The following is a 22943-nucleotide window of genomic DNA, read 5'->3' as shown; positions in this document are numbered from 1 at the left end:
TTGTGAATACTTTTGTTCTCTCACGCTACCCCATACAAGTTGCACTGACGTTTGCTATTTGACCTTGGCTTCCTGATTTGCTCTGAGAAGTCCAGCAAGGTCTTGTTTCAGTTACTGTTAGTCCATGGTACCTGCATTGCTGAAGCTTTCGGGAAGAAAATCACCAATGTATCCTCGCAGCACACGACAGCAATTAGAAACTGACATGAAACGACGAGCCAATGGCAAAGCTCACGTCATACAGTCGTTCTAAGCATCAGCACTTTGGGCAAACACATTCTTTTCAAACATCAGTTTTAATTAATACATCTTCAAAGTACTTGGAAGGGATTTGCACCCTTGCTAGCAAATTGGCAATACAGGCCGTTCCTGCCTTTTTTGGAGAGAAACAGAACGAAAGCAAAAAGGTATCCTGAGAGCGCATCAACTTGGCGACAGCTAATCTGCAACTGAACCTCGCAGACCACACAGTTTATTGGAGCATTTTAAATTGCTCTGCAGGGAAGGGCGAAAAAAATCACGACTTCGGGGAGCGCCAGGGAAGCCGGGGCTGACACCGGCGCATCTCTCTGCGCGGATGCCGTTACGTAACCCGGCCCGGCCCCCCCGGTCCGGATGCTCCGGCTGCGCCCCGGGGCCTCAGAGCCGCGGCCGGGCCGGGCCACGGCCCCAGCCCCGGTCCCGGCCTCAGCCCCGGGCTCGCCGCCGCCGCGCCCCGGCCGCTCCCGCCTCCCCCGGCGGCACCGCCGCGCCCCGCCGCGGCACCGGCACCGCGCAGCGCCCGCCGAGCCCGGCTCCGCCGCCGCCCGACCCGGGAATCCCCGCACGGCCCGGCCCGGCCCGGCCCGCCGCTCCGGGCCCGCACCCGCGCCCCCAGCGCCGCCGCTCCGCGCCCACCTCCTGGCCGGGATCCGCGGCGCATCCCCGCTGCGGCCCGGGAGGCTGCGCCCCGCCGCTCCCGCTCCCTCCCGCCGCAGCTCCCCGCCCGCCTGACGGAGGGAGGGAAGGAGGGAGGGGGCGGGCAGCCGCAGCCCCGCCGCGCCGCCCCCCGCCCCCGCCCGCCGGCCAAGGTGCCCTCCGCCCGCCGTACCCACCTGCGGCAGCGCCACGGGCCCGGGCACAGGTGCGGGCACCGGGCTGAGGAGGGGCTGGCGCAGGGATGCTCTGCCGAGCGCGGCTGCGGCCCTCTGCGCGTAGCGGCGGGGCGGCGCCGGGGCTCGGCTCGGCTCGGCTCGGCTCGGCACGGCACGGCTCGGCACGGCTCAGTTCGGCACGGCACGGCACGGCACCTCGCCGTCCCTCCCGCAGCCGGCCCCGCTGCGCACAGCAAAGCCCCGAGTCGGGGTGCTGCCGGCGTGACGGAAAAACCGGGCAGCGGCGGGGAGCGCGTAACGGGCTTCGGTCATGACATCAGGTCTGGAATGAAACGGGAAAGCACGTGCTGTGCTGGAGCAGAGGCACCTCCGTGCCAGGGGCGGCAGGACGGCGTCAGACAAAGGGGTGCCGCCGAGGGACAGCGCTCTCAGCAGCAGCCTAAGCGCCTTTCCCCACCCCGGCTTGGTGACACAAGCACGACACCCAAGCTTGCACCGTCACCCTCCCGCAGTGGTCACTGCTTTAGCTGATCAATCTTTGTCAGCTGATAATGGGAGGTTGTAAAAAACCACATTACGTGCGCCAGAAAGCTGCCGTAGAAATGACTCCTCTGGTTTAATTTGAATTAGGTTTTTGCGGGTTATTTTGTTTTGGTAGGTTGGTTTTTTGGGGATGGGGAATTGGTTTTTTTCCCCTGTAGATCCTCCATCACAGCTTTTTCAACATCCTTAATAGCTTAAACGCCTTTGGAAAGGGGAAGCTGGACTGTCTTGTGTAGTGAACCCACGGAGTGGAACAGGTCACCCTGCTGTGGAGCGGGCAGGCTGTAGACTCATCGGTCTGGTTGTGAAACGCCTCTGGCACCCTGGTCCTTCTGCTTGGGCCTGGTCACTCCCTGTCCCCAGGGCAGGGCTGGTCACTCCCTGTCTCCATGGCTGGTGCACCTCCTGCCCTCCAGAGGTGGCTCTGAGGTCTCTCAGCAAACTGTACTCAGACTTTTTAAACCCCCCACCTCAGCCCTGCTCTCTGGTTCATGGTAACAAGATTGGAAATAGATGCTGTCGTCCAAGAAAATCAATTGAAATCCCTGGAGACCCAGATGCCACCGCCAGCAAATTTCAATAAGAGAATGGGGAAAAAGGACAAATACTGCAGAAAAAAGTAGATTTACAGAATTCTATAAATTATTGAACCTACACTACTCATTAGGCAAAGACAGGCTGTGTGATGCTGATTTATGTTTTTCCTATTTCTCAAACTAGCAGTTGCAAATTTGGCAGTATCATTGTGCAACAAAGGGCACCCTGGCATACAAAAGCCATACTCATTTTCCTATTTTAGCAGAGACCTCCACAGAAGGATCCCTTGACATAGTATTTTTTGTGGAACTTCTCAGATAAGCTTCTTGGAAAAAAACTTTATTCTTTCAGCTGAACCTGAAAGTGTCATTTTCCATGTGGTTGAATAAAGCGACGAAATTCATTAAGTAATACTTTTTTTTTTTTCTTTTTGGTGTTCTGTTTCCAAGAGCTGGAGCAGGAAGAGCATTAAGCGGAACTTTGGTGGGTGTCACAGTAAGTTTTCGTGTAAAATCCACAGAAAGATTAAGTACAAAGCCACATACATTACAGAGCACATTTAAGATTGGATTATTAGAGTGCAAAGCCTCTCCCCCAATTAAGGTGCAAACCAGGCAATATGCCAATGTCAGCAGTACATTGGATATTATTTACCAGTAAGTGGAGGGGACAGGGGGGCGGGAGAGAGAGAAAAATAGCTAAAAGGAAGCAGGGGGCATCGGGAGGGAAGAGAATGACAGAGAAACGTCACTGTGCTAGAAAGATATCACCACCCGTGGATCCAGAGATGGTATCCTGTTACTCCTCTTTTGGTCTTCTCCACTGGGGGGGTGCCATGCAATGTAGATTTCAATGGGTTAATACCTTCAGGTGGGAACACCCAAGCACCCGCCCTCCATGGGAAGGGATGTTTTACACTGTCTTTTGCTACACTGGATCTGTCGCAGCATTGTGGATCCTGTGCAGTCCCTTGGTGGAACGCCTCAAAAATGAGTCTGGGGACTGCTTTGGGGGTCTTTAATGGCTTACACATGACAGCTGCCTCTGACATCAGCACAGTCATGCCCCATCACAAGGGATGCATGTGTGTGACTGTTAATGTCCCTTGTGGATGTGACCTGGGCCACTTGCATGCCGGACAACTGGCATGATAAAAACGCCATCCCTTCACTGGCATGTCTGCTTCTTATCTGGCTGAAAGCTCAGCTTGCAGCCTCCAAGGGTGGGTGTTCATTCCCTGTGTCTCATGTGGAGCAGAGGCTTCAGCACATCCCAAAACCTCTCCCCATCCAGCCTGGCCGCATTGGGGAGAGTGCAAACCTCGCCTCAGGGAGTCTGTGGCTACAGCTCCTCCCGCCAGACCCAGAGCCAGAGCTGATGTTCCAGCACAGCTGCTGAGCTGGCTTTCCCTGTGGATACACTCTTCCTCCCCAGCCTTGATTACTTCTCCTTAGGCTCCTTCATCTTCAAGCTCCCATCAGGTACCTTAACTCACAGTTCAGTATCCCAGATTCAGGCAGGGTGGGCTTCCTGCAGCTTCTTTAGACACTTTGCCATGGTGGACAAAGTCCTTTGATGAATATAACAGTGTTTAATACAATAATGATTTTTTAGTCTCTTACAAACAATAATACCAGGAATGTAATAACTTATTTTTCTTCTAAAATAAATAAACAACAGAGCTGGGAGGTAGAAGTGTCTTAAGGTTCATTCAAAAACCCCATTTCAGAGGTCACTCAATCTCTGTGACCTGAAAGAAATTCCAGGAAAATCTATTGTTAATTACCTCACTTGTTTCTGAACATTTCATTCTTTAATATTCTCTAATGATCTTGATACCAAATTCTTAAGTGCCTGTTCTACAGAGGGGTTTGCCTATACTTACACCAAAGAAAAACAAACATGTGGAAGGGTAGCTTAAATATTGTTTTAAAATAACAGTTATGTTATGTGGATGGCAAACAAAGATGGATGACAAAGTGCCATGTATACACACAGGTACCCTTATCTTCTAAGGTCTTAACTGATAGAACTTATATAGAACTTACACTTCTGCATGGAACTGATTCTTTTGATAACTGTAATCATTCCCATTCTCTACATCAGGCAGCAGGGAAGTTTACTAAATATAAAATGGAATGTTTGCTTACCAGCCCTATGCCGAGGATAAGCAGATCTATGGACATTGAAAATACTTACTTACAGAACTTTTTTGTTATACTTTTATTTTCTCCTGTAATAAGCAATATTGTTGTTTCAGTGCTGTCATTTATTGTTGGGGGGGTATGTGTTTGGCAAAACAGTACCCTTAGTCAAGGCACTTAGTAAGAGACACATTTTTAAAAAAATATTTTTGTAAATTATACCTTGCATTTTTGCAAATTCATTGAATTATGAAAATCTGTAAGAGTACAGTAGTAATAACAAGTGAATGGAAGTGCTTTAATGAAAAAGCATGAAGTGGAGCACCAAAGAACATTTAAGAGTGTGTGATAATAAACAAGAGGGAGACCTTGGGAGGCAGGCTCATAGCAGGCAGAAGCTGTGAAAAGAAAAGGCAGGCGCCAGCTGATGGAAACTGGATGTGCCCTAGATTAGGGGAGTGCAAGAGCCATCTCCAAGAATCAGAAAGCACAGCTGCCATTAGGATCCAGTAACCAGATCAACATACCCTTTTTTGACAGATAATGACCACCCAACACAACATTATTTACTTTCCTCTGAGTCCTCTTCAGGGCTGAATTGGTTAGAATACTTCTAGATGAGCACTGTTGCACCTAAATAGCCTAAAATTACTTGTGTGAAAACATTTTCCTGATGATGCAACATTACTCAAGGTAGGCAAAATGAAAACTGACTCTGAGTAGCTGTAGAAAGATCTGACAATAGTGAGCAACAGGGCAATGAGATGGTGGCTGAAAGTCTGTCAATAATTAGGAATTAATGTAAACAGTAATGAAAATAACCCTCACTAAACTTACATAATAATGGGCAACAAATTAGCCTTTATTACTTGGAGTCATTGTGAGTAGTTTTCTGCAAACATTGGTTTGCTACTCAGCAGTAGTCCAAAAGGCAAACAGTGTTGGAAATTGCTTCAAAAGCAGCAGAAAACAAAGTAGGAAAGCTCATTACAACCTTGTCTAAATGTTGTTGCACTTGAGTGCTGTGTACAGTTCCAGTTCCTTTATATGATAATGTGAAACTAGAAAATGCATATATGCAATTGAAAAAATATATGCAGAGGTATGGGAGTGCATCTGTGTGAGGAGACAATTCTAGCTGAAGAGCAGACTGAGAAAGGATTGTATTTTGATCTATAAAATCCCCAGTGATACACAGGAGGCTGACAGGAAGCAATCATGTGCTGGTTGTTATCACACAAGATTTTGGGAAGACTCAGTAAAAGATCAGGCAGAGGGTTTAAAACAAGAACTGGGAAAAACTTTTTCATACAGTGTTATTAAATCAGAGTTCTATTTAGAATATCCCTATTCAATGAAAGAAATCAGATAAACAAACCTGAAATGCAGTTTGTCAGAACTCCAAGAATCTCTGAAGACAAATATAATAAATCAGCTGGAGTAGTTCAATCTCACATAAACAAAGTCTGTATGGTTGATATGGTTAACAATATCCACTCAAAGATAACACAAAGTTTGTTTTATACTTGATTTTGGCAGTGGTTAGCAGTCCCACTACTCATTTTCAGCACAATGCATGGTTTCTTTACTGTACAGAGTGCAAAAGCAACACTTTGAGTTTAAACACTTGAGCTATACATTTTAAACAAGAGAAAAAAATCTCAGGTTTGAAGGGTTGTAACTACAATCCTTATAACCCTGCTGGCTATTACCAGCCCTGTACTTTCTATTCTAGACTCAGTTCTTTCAAGCTTCAGTATTTAAAGGACTTTTTCTTAGTAACTCCACTAGAATAGCTTTAAAAGGGTCACAGTGGTACAGTTTCCTCTGTGCTCCCTGAGAACTATCTAAATAATATATTTTTCCAAAGAAACAGCTTCAAAGAGTTTCAGAGGGTCTCCAGGATAAAATTCCAAGAATGCTGTTATATATGGGCATCGAGGCCATTTTTGTATCCTTGGCCTTTAAACAGGCAAAGGGTAAAACATAAGTGACAGCTGTTTATGGATAACCCATGTCTAAAATTCTGGCCATAATTTTAAGTAGCTTAGTTGGTATGCTACCACATAGAAGAAAGGCAGCAAATTTTAATGTCCCCAGCATTATTATAAGAAGTGAATTCAGAATACAAGTGAATTTTGTGGACTTGATTAAAATTTAAAAATATCAGTGGGTCAAAACATGCACTGCATGTATTCACATGTTTTTTGTTTTGCTGATTAAACATAACTTCCCTCCTGCTAGCCTTAACTATAACTGACACATAAGAAAGGGGATTTAGTGTGCCCAGCATGAAGATAATCAGCATTCCAACACTTAAAATAACTTTCAGCCATCTTGCAATTTTATTTGTGAAGCTGCTTACAATTTCAAGTTTAGAAACTATTTCCAGCATATATTTGCATTTTCAATAGTTCTGATGTCCACATACTCTGCTCTGTTAACACTGCTCTGTATCTTTTAAAATGGCATCTGAAAAATTTACTCACTAGCACTTTCCAAAGACAGAACTTGGCCAGAAGAGCTGGAAGAATTCCCAGTGAAACTTCTGTACTCCCAAGCTCAGAATTTGTAAACACTTTCTCTAAATATAGAGTAGGATCTGATCAGCAGTTAACTCTTCAGTCTTAATAAAGTCCTGCAGATAATGTGTATTAGATATTGCATGTTAACATTGGATTTGGATACACTTTGTGTTGGACAAAGTTCCACCTTCCCAAGGTCAGCAGAATTTCAAGAAAAATTCCTAATAAAAGGATTCAGGTATGGGAGCAGGCAGATGTATAAAATAGATTAAATTAAAGTCTTATAACAATTTATTTATTAATTTTTTATAATCATAAAATGATTTCTACTGGACACAATTCAGTGTGATTTGTGAAGTCTATATTATCTCATTTTCAAAGGTATAAAAGCCATGTTCAACACCAATAGAAACTATGGCTGACGAACACAGCTGAAATCTCAGTCACTTACAGGTAAGCACACTAACTTCTACTTGCTAGCATTAAAGCACTGATACTGCAAAATAACACACCAGAAACCTCAGACAGTTTGGGTGAATTCACTCACCAGCATCAAAAGGAATTATGAGTGACACAGGTTTTTTTCCAGTATAGGAACCTAAGGCTCATTCTCACAGCAGACAGCTTTTACTTACCAGCACAAGGACCTAGAAAAGCAGCCTGCCACTTATCAGCACTGCTATGTAACAATTAAACAGGGAGTGGTGATATCGTATCCAATCAAAAGAGTATTTATACAAACTATAAACAAAGAACTTATATAAACTACAAACAAAGAATAAAACATGAATGTTTTCAGGAAATACACTGAACTCTGAGTGCAATAATGATTTTATTCTAAGTACCTTCTAAAAACCTTTACCCGAATATTAAAAATGACTCTATGGGAGTGACTTGATAGCCTGATTCAGCAGTGACTAAAAGGGAGACATCTGAAAAACAAACTCTACAAGCAGTGTCTTGGACCCTTAGAAATGGAAGTGGGAAAAAGGGTTTTTTGAGCTCCATCCTAATTCTCTTCAGTGGCAGACCTGACTGAACAAGCTGGCAAGGGAGTTCCATAGCCCAAAGCAAGACTGCACACAGAGCACTGATCTTCCATGCCCAGGGATGCCATAGCCCACTGTTCACAGAGACATGTAGTAATAAAAACAAGATTGAGAACAACTAGAATTTGTAACATCACTTCAGGCTGTAAAGGGTATCATCTTCCAACCCCCTGTTTGTGTTGAATGCTTCCTCAAGGACCATTCCAACATGATTCTTCCTTCCCATCTTGGATGGCCAAACACCACCACCAGGTTTCACAATTTTTAAGTGTTTACCCTCCTAGGGATGTTTATACCTCCTAGAGACACGGGCATCCACCCCACTAAAATGGGGGTTTTGGCACAGGAGACTTATCAAGAGGCCAATTCTGCCATACAAATGAGAAGTTGGTTTTTTTCAGCTGCCTATACAGGGATTCCCAGCATTTCACCTGGTACTGTGCACATCCACCACAGCATCCAGGTTTTGCAGCATGTGTCAGACCCTCTGTAAGAGTGTGCTTTCTCATCATGTCTACAGAACAGGACTGATGCTTTCTGAAAATATTGGACTCACTGCACACATTAACTGTACAGTTAAGGATGCAAAGATGCTGCCCAACGATTCTGGGGTTTAGGATTTATGGCAACCTGGGCAGAATTATTTTCCCTGTGCAAATACAGAAAATTCCCAAATGCTACTTGAAATTTACCATGAAAGATGGGAAAACAAAACAGAACAAAACAAAACCATCCAAATACACAAACAAACAGAAAACCCAAACTGGAACTTTTACAGGGGAACACATGAGACAGGATCAGAAACAGGATCCAATTCTCCAGGCTCAACCATAAATCTGTTTTTTCACTAATTTCTACACCAAATTAAGCAGGAATTTTACAGCCTGGTTAACCCATTCAGCCCTTATTCAGTTCTGTTCTTTGTGCTGAATGAAACAACTGCACTTAGGGAAAAGAGCTGCTGGTGAGTCATCAAGGACTGCTTTTAAACAGGTACTACTGGAATGGAGGGAAGGAAAAGGTTTCTCAGGCAACTTTTACTCTACAATTTGCTCCCATTTGAGCATTCTTTTAAAACAGAAAAAAATGTTTTCTTAAAAAATACAAGGTTCATTGCTCTGAATTTAAACTTCTGAACCAATTGATGAAGCGACCATATGGGAGTTGCTGGGAAGCAGGAAGCACCCAAGGGCATGCTTCTCTAGAGTGCATACAACTAGAATGCCTCAATTTTATATCATATTTTAATAATCAGGATATTTCCAATTCAACAAGTAGCATACAGGAATACAAGGAAAAGTAATGGCATTTAAAAATTATCTGTGCACATTTACTCTCCAGCAGTGCTAAAACTGTCTTAATCCTGCTGAAAACTTGACTTGTCCAACTCTTACTTGAACATAGACATTTAAAGCTTCTGGAAAGAAAAAAAACAACACCCCAGTCCCTCAAAACTAACAAAAACAAACCCACAGCCCTAGGCTCCAGTTTCCCCTGCAGTTATAGCCAAAAGACCTCAGGATAAGAAAGCATAAATATAAGAAGTTTTAGTAGTCTGACAGAGTCAAATGTTCCTTTCACTAAACAGCAGAATAATTGTGGCCCAAAGCAACAAAATATTTAAGAATGTACTTTGAATTATTTTCTTGATTGCAGCAATTTTCTTAAATCTAGATGAATACTGTCACGTCTGCTGGTGTTTTTGAAGTTACTTCATTTTCTTTGAACTAACTGCTGTTCTTCACTTTTCAATGCAATTTGGATCATGAGAGATGCCTTCTCTATTTGAACAGAATCTGAATCATTATCAATTAACCACTCAAGTCAGAAAATGCTGGCTCCTTTATTTCCTCCATCATTGTAATTTCCATCTTATAGGAAGGATTCAGGTAAAAACAAGAACTATTTCTGTAATACAAGGTTATATACTATTACAAGAACAACCACCGGTTTACAGTTTTTAATGCCTACAGAATTTTCAAAACTGCGTGTCTGCATATTCAGAAAGAAAAAGGATCATAGAGAGATCAGCTAAGTAACAATTAACAAATAAAAAGTTGTCACTGAAAAAAGCTGTCACTGTCCACAGGAACCATGTCTAGTCACGTTTTCAGTCAGTCAGTCAGCTAGCTGAGGGTCATGTCATTACTTAGTTTCTGTAGAAAAAACACAAGCACAAAAATAGTATCAAAAAGCAACATACCTATTTTTATTTCAAAATACATATTATAATATATAATTATTACAGCAGCATATAAATAAGGCTTTCAATATCTTTAAAAGAATAATACTAAAGTTTTAAGCATGCTTCTCTAACTTTTAAAGAAGCACCTCTTTCTCTGAGCTGTGTGTAAAAGCCACCATTTTTTCTGCAGTATACTGTCAATACAAAACATAGCTATTTTTTTCAATGCATATCACAACTATAATACAATTACTTTTTAAAAACATTTTTGCAAGAGCAGAAAATCATTAAAATATATACATACTAAAATCAAGACTTCAATGAAGGTTTAAGTAAAAAAAAAAAAAGCAAATGAAATCAGGGATGCAGTACTTCTTCCAGACAAGAATAAAGACAAAAATAACCAAGTATTTTATGACAGAAAAAAATATTTTTCAACTTAATAACTACATAATTATTAAAAACACCCAAATTTTTTTAGCAGGGGAAAAACGCAATTAATCCATTTGCTGTGGATTGAAGTCAATCAGCAATGAGTATCAAAAGCCACAGAACTTTGCTCCACATAGCTATGCCTGACATTTCTAACAAAAAGCTGATTAGAAACTCTGCTTTCTAAGGACTATTTTAATATCTTACGCCAGACATTTCGGGTGGATTTGGGGTTTTAGTTTTGTTTGCTTGTGGGTCTCTTGCTTAATAGTTTGGGGGGGCAGAGGTGGTATTTAAATAGAACTACTAGGTAGCAATGAAGAGATTAATTGGAATGCTACAATGCATTCTTCTGACAGATAGCAAATTCTTCCCTTCCTCTTCTATTTTTGAATGACACAGTGTGTGTAACTGGCATCAGACACTGCAGTGAGCTTTTCACAAAATACTCCAAGTAACACAAAGCCCTGAGTGGAGAGCACAAGCTGGTCAACAGCAAGATTTTTAAGAAAGGTCTGCTTTTAGCAACTGCCTAGAAGTAGACACTGTAGTTATCTTCTCAAGCCTACACTGATGTAAAGCAAGGTAGTTTAAAGTGATTATTTCAGCCATAAATACTTGCTTAGCATAAAAGGGGATAACCTCACACCCCAAAAAACTTATATTAGAAAACAAAGTGATGAAGAGAACCCTACTAGTCTGTGTTTCCATCTTTTCTCTGCTACTTTTAACTATTCACATAAACAAATTAATTTTCATTGACTTGTAGGAAAACCAGAGCCTGTAAAATTCATTAGGTGGATTAGTTCAGAATATTAATAGATATGTATTCAAATTTGCCTGTTAAACTAAGTTTGTTGCAAGGTAAAAGAAAATTTTTATAGTCAGAAGTTTGCATTCCAAAAGCATTATGAGTAGCATACTGTTACTGTAAAATCTTTTTTAAGAAACAATTTTGTAAATTGTACTTAAAAAAAGGCTGTTTGCATAAGAAGGTGATGGGGCAAAACTTCAAACGTGTTAAAAAAATAAGTATTTTATTTAATTATTACACTGAATGACATTTATCATTAAGATTCTAGAATTCACAGGTTTTATAATGAATTTTCATCAGAAAACTTTGTCTAGAATAGACGATTTCAGCAATCCAGTCACCTTGTTAGAGACGAAAGGCAAGCAGTACAACAGGACTTTAGAAAGGATTTTTTTGTTAGACAATTATTTCCTTAAGTGAAAACTCACAGAAGTTTTAGCTAGGAAGGTTATTTCCTACAGCTAAAATTAAAAATGAGAAAAGTTAGTATTCTCACATCTTTAAAAAAACCCCACAACTATTTCAGAGGTAGGGAGAACTGCATCTCTTTTCACATGCACAATTTAACCCTTTAATCAAAAGCAAAATATAAGCCTCCAAATTACTGCAAAGCATGTCAGTCAGTCCAGTGCAAAGTCAGGCAGCAGGAAAATCACTTAAATGTGTAGGCCCTTTTGAAAGGCAATCTTTCCTTTTACGTACCACCTCATCTGAATTTGAGAAGTAAACTAAAGGACAAACGAACAAGTAATTCTGTCTATCCTGAAAAGAGATGCCAAGACAACCTGCTAAGAAACTTGGAATCAGGAGCCTGGTGTACAGAAAAAACGGGGATAAATAATTTTTCTAATTTTGGATGCATGTTGTATTTACACTTCTCCAGTAAAAAGTACACAAAGCAGACCTGATATTATATTACCCTTCACTCATAGTTATTCCAAGTTACTTATAATTGCATTCACCAAAGCTGCTGAAAGTTTCAATTAAGTTTTAGCTATAATTTCATGCAGAAAAAAAAGGCCCAGAAATCCAACTATTAAAACAAAAGTTGTGTACAAAAACTAAGGCCATGTTTAGTATCTGCTGCTTATCAAAAAAGCAACTGGGAGGTCCCTAGAAGAAAAGGAGAAAAAGAGCATTTGGGCAAAAGCTTTTTTTGGTCTTTGCAACTCTGTGGTCACAAAGAACATCTATACAAAGGAAGGTACAAAGAGTGAAGCTTAGAGGGAAAATACTGATGCACAGACAGTCATGTGATATTTTCTGAATTACTTAAATCAAAACCTCATATCCCCTAGGAAGACAGTATGGTACTGGAAATATCTGGAAGCTATAGTAATATTTGAGAGTTATTTTGTAGAAAAAAGGGCTTAGCCTTTTCTCCCCCAACTATATTAATCTTTGGCAAGAGTCCTAATGCTGAAAAAAATAAAAATAATTCAAAAATGTGATGAAAGTCAATATAACTTGAAGCAAAGCAATGTTTTAAAAGAACAATTGAATTTTGGTTCCTGAAGGCAGTAAGATATAAAACATCTCTAGGAGTTTAGCTAGCTTTCACAGGCCATAAGCATAAAATAGTTAAGTTCTCAATCTAATTATCTTAAACACCTATGTCAAGTCCTTCACCACAGGCTCTGCTTTATTTTCTCTGCTATCACATATTTCAGCTACACCTGATTCCTGAGACCCAAATATCCCAAACCTTTGGTTTCACCTGACAATCTTACCTGTCCCCCCCATCCCTTTTTATTTACCCTGTCACTCCTCTGCCCTTCAAGGGTCAACTTTTCATCTTTAACCAATGACACTGAGGGCATATGATAGTAATGAAAAAAAGACACACACAAGCTTATGTCTGTTTCATTGTTTATTTTTTGCATACTCTTTTCAATGTCAACTGATTCTCCCAAGTACAAGCGATATTTCTATGAACATCCAGATTGATTTTTATCAACTGGTTCGCTTTTTTCCAAGAATTATAAAAATTGATTTTTATAAAATAAAGTGCACGTGTGTATATATATATATAAGCATACACACCCCAGATATATATGCATGTGTGTGTATACATACACAGATATATAAAAATTATATATATAGAATATATACATAAGTAATATATATATTATATATATAACTAAAGTAATATATATACACATACACGTGTGTGTATACACACAGATATACAAAAAAAAATATATATAGAATATATACATAGCTAAAGTAAAATATATATTATATATATAACTAAAGTAATAGATATAAATATTTTTATATATATATATAACTAAAGTAATATATATACACACATACACATGTGTGTGTGTATACACACACAGATATATCCAAAGTACTCTTTCAATTTGCTAGCTGAGAATAGATTTAGAGTTTATCATAATATGTTTGTATCTAACTTCAAAATCTTTTCCTGTCCCTATGTGAGGTAGCTGAGAGCAGGCTAAGTAAGAGCTGAGGCTGGGTGGGGGTACTCACCTGCTCAGTAAGTTCTCTGGCGCTTGTTTGGCTCCTCGGAGGGTGAGTCTGCCAACCTCACCTTCAATCTCACACCATTCACAATCTTGCCATGCAATGCAGTTATGGCCTCGCTGGCACTTGCTCTGTCTGCAAATTTTGCATAGGCCACATTTTTTCCAGACACAAGATAAACGCTTATCAATTGTCCAAAACGACTGGGCGGGGGAAAAAAGAAAAAGGTCATTTACAGATTTTCCTGCAAAAAAATTTCCAGGCTAAAGCACATACAATTTATTAACTGCAAAATCAGTACTTTTATATCTATGCTCCCAATCTGCATATTCCTCTCTCTTGAATTAGAGGCAGACAAATGACAAATGAACACCAGAAGTTCACAGATGTTTTCTATGAAATATTAGAATAGAACCACAAATATCAATGATCTCTCTCTTATTTACAAGAATACGTAAAGCTGATCAATACTACAGTCCCCAAACACTAAATGGAACTCAAAACACCCCACAAAAACAAAACAAGAAAAAAACCCAAACCAATCAAAAGTAAGACATACACACCCAAGCTGGCAGGTAATTTAGAAGCTAAATCTGCATCTCACTTAAATGAACTTGCTCACTTGTGATTTATCTTTAAAAAGATGTCACTGAAATGACTCAGAAAGCAAGCACTGCAGCTTCAGGGAAAAACAAGAGTATTATTTTTTCTATTTTTTAGGAAGAATAAAGTACTCAGGAGATTCTTAGACAGATCCGTAAGTATTTTTAAAAAATTGTCTGCTTGCTTCTTACAGAAGTTATATTGAAGTGTCAAGACTTGGGTCCATAGCCTTCTCCTCTTTCAGTATCTGATTAAGAAAATCCACTATATCAAACAGTTACAATTTTGACTTCCACACAAAATGTTTGCCTCCTCTGATGCTTTTAAAATATTTTGGCTTTCCAAAGATTTATTGCAAATTCAAGCTAGTAGAAAAGGGACATGTCTTTTTCAAGAGTATATTACAAATTAATAATATAAAATAATACAAAACTGCCAGTTACAGACTTTTTTAAAGATAGCAGAAATTATCTCAAGTCTTTGCTCCATCCACATAGGGAGACAGAACAGTTGAATAGTGTTAGAAGGATGCAAACCATTATAGTTTATCAGGAAAAAACCAACACCCTACACTTGCTCCCCCTAGGTTACTGTGGAAATTTATCAAAATAGTTAAATGCCTTACAAAATTAAGTAAAAGAAAATGTAAAATGAATTAGGAAATAATAACTGGAAGTACTACATTTTTTTGGTTAAAAAATCTGCATTAGAAGACTAGACATTTTACTTCAGATTAAGGAAATTGATAATTAAGTTGCTATACTGATGATACTGCAGATGTGCTTCAACGTGAATCCCATTTCACAAGTATTTCAAAAAGTGACTGTTACCTACTGTTCACTTATGACTTCACAGTCACTGTACTCTCCCTTTTCTGGAATGAGTTTTCAGGCCCTCTTTTGTATTTTCAGTATTTACTTTAACTATTTCACAGTTTGTTCCCTTTTTGCTAGGGAGCACTTATTTGTATACAGTCTTACCAGAACACATCCTCCAGTACATTTACAGGTAAAGGATGGGGATGGAAAAGTATGAAAAGCCTTTCCTTCACAGAAGTATCAGGTGGAACTTTTTTTTTGGGTGGTGGAAGTATGGCATCTGTTTGGGGCTGCAGCAACTGTGGGGCAGAAGCTCCTCCAAATGCTTGCTGAAACAAGGGAAAAAAATGCAAGTATAAGTTAACTGGTGGGGGGGGGGCAGAGTAAGTAATTTTACCTTTCTTACCATTTTTGTTCCATTACAGGACATAAATAGGCTCTGTGAGTTCTAATCTTCATTACTTTATTTACTTTAGTTATTCCATTAAATTGGACAACAAATTCAAGCAAGGTCAGACACGTCTTCAGGGAATAAAGATGCAGCAGATAAAACAGTTTGCAGAAGCAAGTGAGCAGTGCTCTTTATTGGCATACGCGAGGTTTCTTACAACAATTCAGAAGCATACCAACGCCGTCCGTGATCGGAACTTACAGGAGGCGTCCTGTACTGCTGAACCATGGCGCTGCTACCGCGCAGCGCCGACGACACCTGCGCTGTCACCAGCTGGGTTGCCATTTTCCTGATAAGGCTGCAAGCAGAAGTGACAAACTGCTTTAAAGAGCTAAGTAATCCTAAATTTAGCAAGAAAAAGTTAAGTTTTAATACACATCAGAGTATCTCTAGAAATCTGTAATGTCATGTAGATAACGAGAATCAAGACAGGAAGACAGGCTTTCATGGCAGCCTATGGAGAGATCTGAAAGCCTGCACACTAGCTGCAACTCACTGAAAACACTCAGAAAACATTCATTCGCTACCACCTGGAAATACACAAAAATATTCTTTGGGGTTTTTAACACTCCAGGGGAAAAAAACAAAAAAAGATTAATTTATCTCTGCAAGAGCCCACTACATTTTGTGAGGCAGGCCCAAAAAGCAAGAGACAAAACCATTTCCATGGTTTTCATAAAGAACACAGAGATTCAGTTCAGAGATCAAAATATTACTATAGAAAGTTTACTTCCAGTTCTCATTTTCCAGTGATTTTTCTTTGTTCTGCAGAGTAAGAAAAAGCAATTGCTCTTTTTGCATAGATACACAGCCTGTGTTGCAAGACCATGTAGGAATTATTGAAAAATGAAGGTTGCAATGAACATTGGCTTTAGTTCAGATCAGCCACGCACTTCTGAAGTGAATCACTCCACTGCCCCTCCTTACTGTCTTCATCTCCCAGAACAGGTTTGACATGAACTAGACTCCTTTCGGATGAAACTAAGGCAAAACACTCACTGCAGAAGAGTAGTTAAGCTGCTCCACCTTGTACTGGGCATTTACAACACAGGAAGAAGTCAGAGATGGTCAAACACCTGAGAATTCCCCAGCCTGTGCCAATATCAGATCCTCAGCACCCAAAAGTTTTACTCTACATATGTGTTTCACAAAACTACTACTTGCACTACTGTAAACACAACCAAGAGATGAAGTACATAAAGCTAGTCATAATTCATAAACCTCACCAAAAATACATTCCAGCCTTGCTACATGTTACAGATATATTGACAGATTCTTGCCAAATCCTAGATTTTTAGATAGTACCTTAAGAATATGTATTTTAATATTTTCTTTATCTGCCAAGACTACCAAGTTTCAAAAGGCTTATTCTAAACCATTCAAGAAGAAAACCCCAACCCAAACAGTTTCAGAAAATACTATTGGCAAGCATGGCACAAGCTCAGAGTGATAACTGATGTTACATCTTATGTTAAAAATGTGTTTATTTTATATTTTGCTCTTCAGAATGTAACTTCCAACTTTGTAAGTTGTACTTACTCTGTGCTGTCATTCCCATCTTCTAGGAAAATGACAGTTAGTCGATTTCCAGGAGGATACTCAAACCCATGTAGCTTGTACTTCGCATATATAGCTGAGGCAGCAGTGCTGTACTGAATCACAGCGTACCCTGCAAGCACCGTGCACACAGCGTCAGCAGGAAACAGGGAACTCCTCAGAACAAACTACCCTCACATAAGCCATTTATTTAAACTGCACATCAGTCATGGATGACACAAAATTCTTAAGTCTTTTTAGCACACATTGTTATTACTTCATTGCTTTTATTTGTCAAGGAAGCTTCAGTGAAATTTACTACTGACAGATGAGCTGTATTTATGCTAGCTTGAAAAGCTGACAGTAAAACCATACAAGTGAAAATACATCTTCCTCACTACTCCAGAACTAGTAACAAAAGGATAAATAATTTTATTTTAAATGCAATTATCCCATCAACAGCAAATTTCAAGAACTGTAAAGCTGAAATATAACTTTCTGAATCATTTACATTTCAAGTTTCTTGGAGAAGAGACCACTTCCATATTTGTCTCAGCAGCAGTAAAACAAGACTGAAACCAAACAACTTTTCAGTAGAAAACATGATCCGTTTTGGAATTATTTAATCCCCATTTACCCATGTCAACTTCTACACACACATATATTTCAGAATGAAAAATTCTGAAGATCTGTTTAGAGAACGTTTTATTTTGATGTCTAATAATTTCTGAAACTTCTTCATTTATTCTGACTCAAACTATTAATTTGACCAAAGCCCACTTATCATGACTTTGATTCCATCCTTCTTGAGTTTTTATTATCTGAAAATAAGCCCTTAAGGGCTATGTGTAAACAGGGGTTCAAACAAAACTGAATTTTTGGGTGCATGCAGTATTAGCAGCAACCACCACTTGTTCCCAGCAAATGTAATGTATTTTGCAGTGCAAATTCATTGCAGTACCATCACAAGGGATTCCCTTTAGAGAAAAAAAGATGAAAACCTTTTGTACTTTTACTTACCACTATTGGTATGAGGGTCTCTCTGAACATCACAGTATTCCAGACCTGGAATTAAATCGAAGAGGGCGAACAGCTGCTCTTGAATAAAGGGGAGCCGAGACACCACCGACAGGCGCTTCGAGACTGGCTCTTGAATTCGGGTCTCAGCTTTCTCAAAGCTACAAAATTCTGGCTGCATACCTCAAGAATCAACAAAATAATCTGAGTCATCATACTTGCACGCCTTCACTTCATGCCTATGTTACATTAGACTTTTACAAGTAATCCAAGTAAATTATATGCTAAAAGTCACATGTTGATTTCACCAGTGCAGGTCACAAAATAACTGGGCAACCAGAGCAAGGAAGCCATAAAAGTAGAGAGATTAAATTCCTGGCCAGTTTCTAACTTCAACACACAATCTACTATTTAAGTGTTGACCTAAGCCTCCATCTGCTTCCCTTCCTCCAAACCACATTATTACTTAGTAACCATACTGGAGACTACAAATCATCTTTAGTGTAAAAAGCAGTGACTTACAAAATGGAAGCGCATTTCCTCTTAGTTCTGGTCTCATGACATTACTGTAATAATCGTGTTCAAAAGACTCAGATGACTTATTTTTAGGTTCAGCCAAAATGGCCCTGTAGCCTGAAAGAAACAACCACACAGATAACACCACCTCAGCACATCTCAGTTATCTGACCAGGCCCACATTCTTCAAGTTCTATATTCAGAAACATATTATTCAGATAACCCAGTAAGTGCTGGCTTTAGAGGAATAACTAAATTATAATTCTTGAAGTCTGCCCAAATAATTTTGTGAAAGTTAACAGCTTTCAAATAGAATTACTCCTACTCACAAGTTAAGCACGACAGAGGCTAATGGCCGTAAGAGTGACTGAGCACTGGCACAGGTTGCCCAGAAAGGCAATGCAGTCTCCATACATGGGGATAGTCAGAAGTCCCCTGGACATGTTCCTGGGTCACCAGGTGACCCTGCCTGACCCAAGTGGTTGAGCAAGATAACCTCCTGAGTTCCCTTCCAACTTCAGCCATTCTGTGATACTCAGCAGGATTCTGAGATGCTCCAGAAGCCATCACCTGAACTTCTGCGCTAAAACAGTATGGATGTAAACAGTAAAACCTTTATGGATATTTTACACTGACCTAGGTTTTGTTTCTAGAAAGAGGTATTACACTCAAGCTATCCAACTAATTTCATTTTAACCTCACAGCAAAACGAAAATACAATTTAACTGCTAAGTAATCTCAGGTTCGTATTCCTATGCACAAACATAATTTCTGTAGAACCAGTTATAGATACAACTCAGAACCACCATATACATTACTGAGGAAAAACAAACCAAAGAAAGCTATAAAAAACATCAGAACAACAAATAACCACACCCCAAGTTGTTTCATATTTTTGATTAAGCAACACTGAACCGGATGTAGGACTGAAAGACAGCTGTTAGGCTTTTAGAAAAGCCTTTCTTCTCTTGGATGAGCAAATCCAATTCTTTCTGCCTCTCCTTCGAAGTCCTGTGCTTCCAGCCCCTGACATCTTTCCCCCAGCCTCACTCAAATTCATTAACTTTTGGTACTAGAGCATAACTGACAACTTATAGCATCACAGAATGGTTTGGGTTGGAAGGGAACTTACAGATCACCGAGTTCCAACCCCCTGCCTTGAGCAGGGACACCTTCCACTACACCAGGTTGCTCAGAGCCCTATCCAACTGGCCTGGAATACTTCCAGGGATGGGACATCCACAACTTCTACGGACAACCTGTTCCAGTGCCTCACCAAGTGGCTGGTAACAAATAAAGCATACAAAGTCTTTCACTCTGTAACAGATAAATCATGACACTAAACAAAAACAAGCACTATTCCCCCAGTTTCCCTTAACATGAATTTCTTCTTAAACAAATGTGATCACAATAGAGTCCCTATGTAGCATGAAATATATTTTATATAATAATTAATTTTATATCAAATATGTTTTATTAAAACTGCCTATTTGCAAGGACAAATTAAAATATTTTCCTGCGTATGAAGCCTACGCTGTAGACCAATAATAATGCATAAAAGAAAACTCTGTGTCCATTTCCAAACTCTTCTCACTGATCCTACTTGCAGTTTTGGTCCTGAAAAATCATAATCAGGTGATTGTTCTCATAGAATGTTAACAATGCTATTATTTATTTGCCATAGAACTTTGTCTCAACATGTTTCTGCATCATGAATAATTTACCCGCAAACAAAACTAAACATTAAAGGTATAATATGCTGATACACCCTTATTGCAAAAAAACCCTTAAAGAATTCACTCGGATTCTTACTTCGATCACACTCCTCAATTGCTCGGGCAGCTTGCGATGGTTTCAGGTACCTGACATAGCCCAAACCTTTACTTTCTCCAGTAGTCTTGTTTTTAATAATGCTGCAATATTCAATGTCTCCATACATCTAGGACAATTAAAAAAAGTATTAATTTCAATATTTGAAAACCATTAAAAGTTCCATGTGTTATGCCCTTCTAATAAATTTGGAAAAAGGCATTTTAAAATAACAACAGCAGCGAATCAGAACCTTGAACTTCTCCCGCAGATCCTCCTCCGTGTAGGTTTTTGGTATCATAACAAAGATTCGTGTCAGCTCCTCATCTTCAAGATCTCGGTGGCTTCCAGAAGCTCTTGACTGCGCAATGAACACCTAATGAAATAATTACATAGTTAGCAATTCCTGGCAAAAGGGTCTAAGACAACAAGCAAGTCAAATAGTTTAACTGTCTTTGCATTTACTGTTCACATAAGCTGCCTTAGCATGGAGAGAAAAGAACACTTGTGACCACCTGTGACAAAAAACCTACAAATATAATAAATCCCAAACAGGACAGGGGCCAGAGAAGTTCCTTACTGGGGATAATGAGGGATGGTGAGAAATACCACTGCTGATTCAGCAGCACTATCAACATCACCAGTGACAGGTCAGGTAGCAAGGAATGCATTATTGTAACACACCTAGTAGGGCAGCAGTAGAAACAAATAAGCAAGCAAGGAAACGAGAAATCCTAGCAGCTTAATAAACCCGGGCTACTGCAGTTCACTGATCAACTGGGCCAAAGTTTACAGGTCTACTGCTCTAAGGAGAATCACCGCTTCTCATATCCGTTACTCTTAAAATCTTTTTTAGTTACTGAAATAAATTTCATCTCAGAAGTGCACAGCAGAAGACAACCAAGAAAAAAAGACCAAGTATATCACAAACAAAAACAAACAAACGAAAAGAAACAAAACCAAAACAACCAAGTAAGAAAGACTTTCAAAGCAAGCCTGCAATGCAAAACTAGCAACTGATTTCACAGAGCTCTTAATTTATTTTTCTAGTAGCCATGCAAGGGCGTGAAACTCAGATCTTTTGGCTTCTGATGGCAAACTCTTCAGAAAAGATTTCGCTGACTCAAAACAAACTCATTCATACTTTCTTAGTACTTGGTGAACAGGAAAGCAAATCAGGAAGCTGAACAGTTCCATACATTAAAAAAAAAAAAAAAAGTTTTGAAAAGGGTTCATAAGCTACAAAACCAATATAAAACATACTGGCAAAACCAGCTCAATCTTTGTCACAAACACGCCGTCACTTCCGGGCGCGGCATTTTCCGCAGGCCTGCTCCAGCGCGGGCCTGCCGTGGGGCTCGGGGAGCGGCCCGGCCTCACGAGCGGGGCCGGGCCTGCCCCGGCAGCGCGGCCAGGCAAGGCCGGCCAGGCGGCCGCTCCCCGGGCCTGCGCCGCGCCCGCGGCTCCCGCTGCCCCCGCTCGGCCCGGCCCGGCCCGGCCCGCGAGCCCCCCGGCCGCCCCCAGCCGCACCTTGATGGGCTTGCTGTCGGGCAGCAGGCTGCGCCCGTGCATCTCCTCCATGGCCCGGCAGGCCTGCGAGCTGCGGGCGAACTTGATGAAGGCGATGCCGCGGGACTCGTTGGTGCGCCTGTCCCGCAGGAGCCAGATGTTCTGGATGTCCCCGAAGGGCGAGAAGCGCTCCCGGATCAGCGCCTCGCCCGTGTCCTTGCCCAGCACCACGAAGACGCGGCTGTTGGGCGGCTCGTCCAGGCACTCGGCCGACAGGCGGATGCCGCTGCTCTCCTCCATGGCGGAGCCGCCGACCACCGCAGGCTTCTCCAGGGTTACAGCAGGGAAGTGCACCACCGCCTTTTCCGCCAGCGAAAAGTGCACCAGCGCCTTTTCGATCCAGCGCAGCCCGCCCCTTCCGCCGCCGCTTCCCCCGCTCCGAGCGCCCTGCAGCGCGCGCACACCGTACCGCCCCGCACCGCGCGCGCACCGTCCGCAGCGCGCGTGCACTGCACCGCCCCGCAGCGCGCGCGCACCGCACCGCCCCGCCCCGCAGCGCGCGTGCACCGCACCGCCCCGCCCCGCAGCGCGCACCGCCCCGCACCGCCCCGCCCCGCAGCGCGCGTGCACCGCACCGCCCCGCACCGCAGCGCGCGCACACACCGCACCGCTCCGCACCGCCCCGCGCGGCTCCGCGGCGCCTGCAAGGACGGACGGACGGAGGGCGGGCGGTGCGCGTTCTGCCTGCTCTTTTTCACAAGCAATTTCAATATTCAGAAATCCCCCCTCTCTTCCACATAAGCAGATGCAGTTGTCACGTAGAAGGACGTGATAACGTTTGGTGCTTTTTCCATAGATCTGCACGGGCTGT

The 22943-nt window shown here is 41.3% G+C and overlaps 2 protein-coding genes across 4 annotated transcripts in view; both read right to left on the bottom strand.

Annotated features, from left to right (window-relative positions):
• The window catches only part of OSBPL6 (oxysterol binding protein like 6), a 95008-nt gene extending 93632 nt beyond the window's left edge, over positions 1-1376 (bottom strand). For 2 of the 3 annotated variants that reach the window (XM_084209605.1, XM_084209607.1), the window contains exon 1: positions 1095-1376. The gene's annotated coding sequence lies outside the window, so the exon portion shown is untranslated. Of the gene's footprint in view, positions 1-897; positions 983-1094 lie in introns of those variants that run through there. The other variant, XM_084209606.1, reaches the window with a different exon arrangement.
• An 8041-nt stretch (positions 1377-9417) lies between these two features.
• On the bottom strand, positions 9418-22516 carry RBM45 (RNA binding motif protein 45). The gene is made up of 10 exons (XM_084209739.1): positions 22094-22516; positions 20817-20939; positions 20567-20693; positions 18761-18871; positions 18242-18421; positions 17225-17354; positions 15887-15983; positions 15397-15563; positions 13820-14016; positions 9418-10048 (listed from the first exon to the last, which is right to left on the bottom strand). Exons 1-9 carry the CDS (start codon positions 22370-22372, stop codon positions 13824-13826), a joined length of 1407 nt encoding a protein of 468 aa, XP_084065865.1. The 5' UTR covers positions 22373-22516; the 3' UTR covers positions 9418-10048; positions 13820-13823.
• Positions 22517-22943: the final 427 nt, after the last annotated feature.

Source organism: Fringilla coelebs (assembly GCF_963513975.1).
Source record: "Fringilla coelebs genome assembly, chromosome: 7".
NCBI classification, from domain to species: domain Eukaryota; kingdom Metazoa; phylum Chordata; class Aves; order Passeriformes; family Fringillidae; genus Fringilla; species Fringilla coelebs.
Note: the sequence above shows the minus strand (reverse complement) of the source record. Positions and strands in the feature narration are given on the sequence as shown.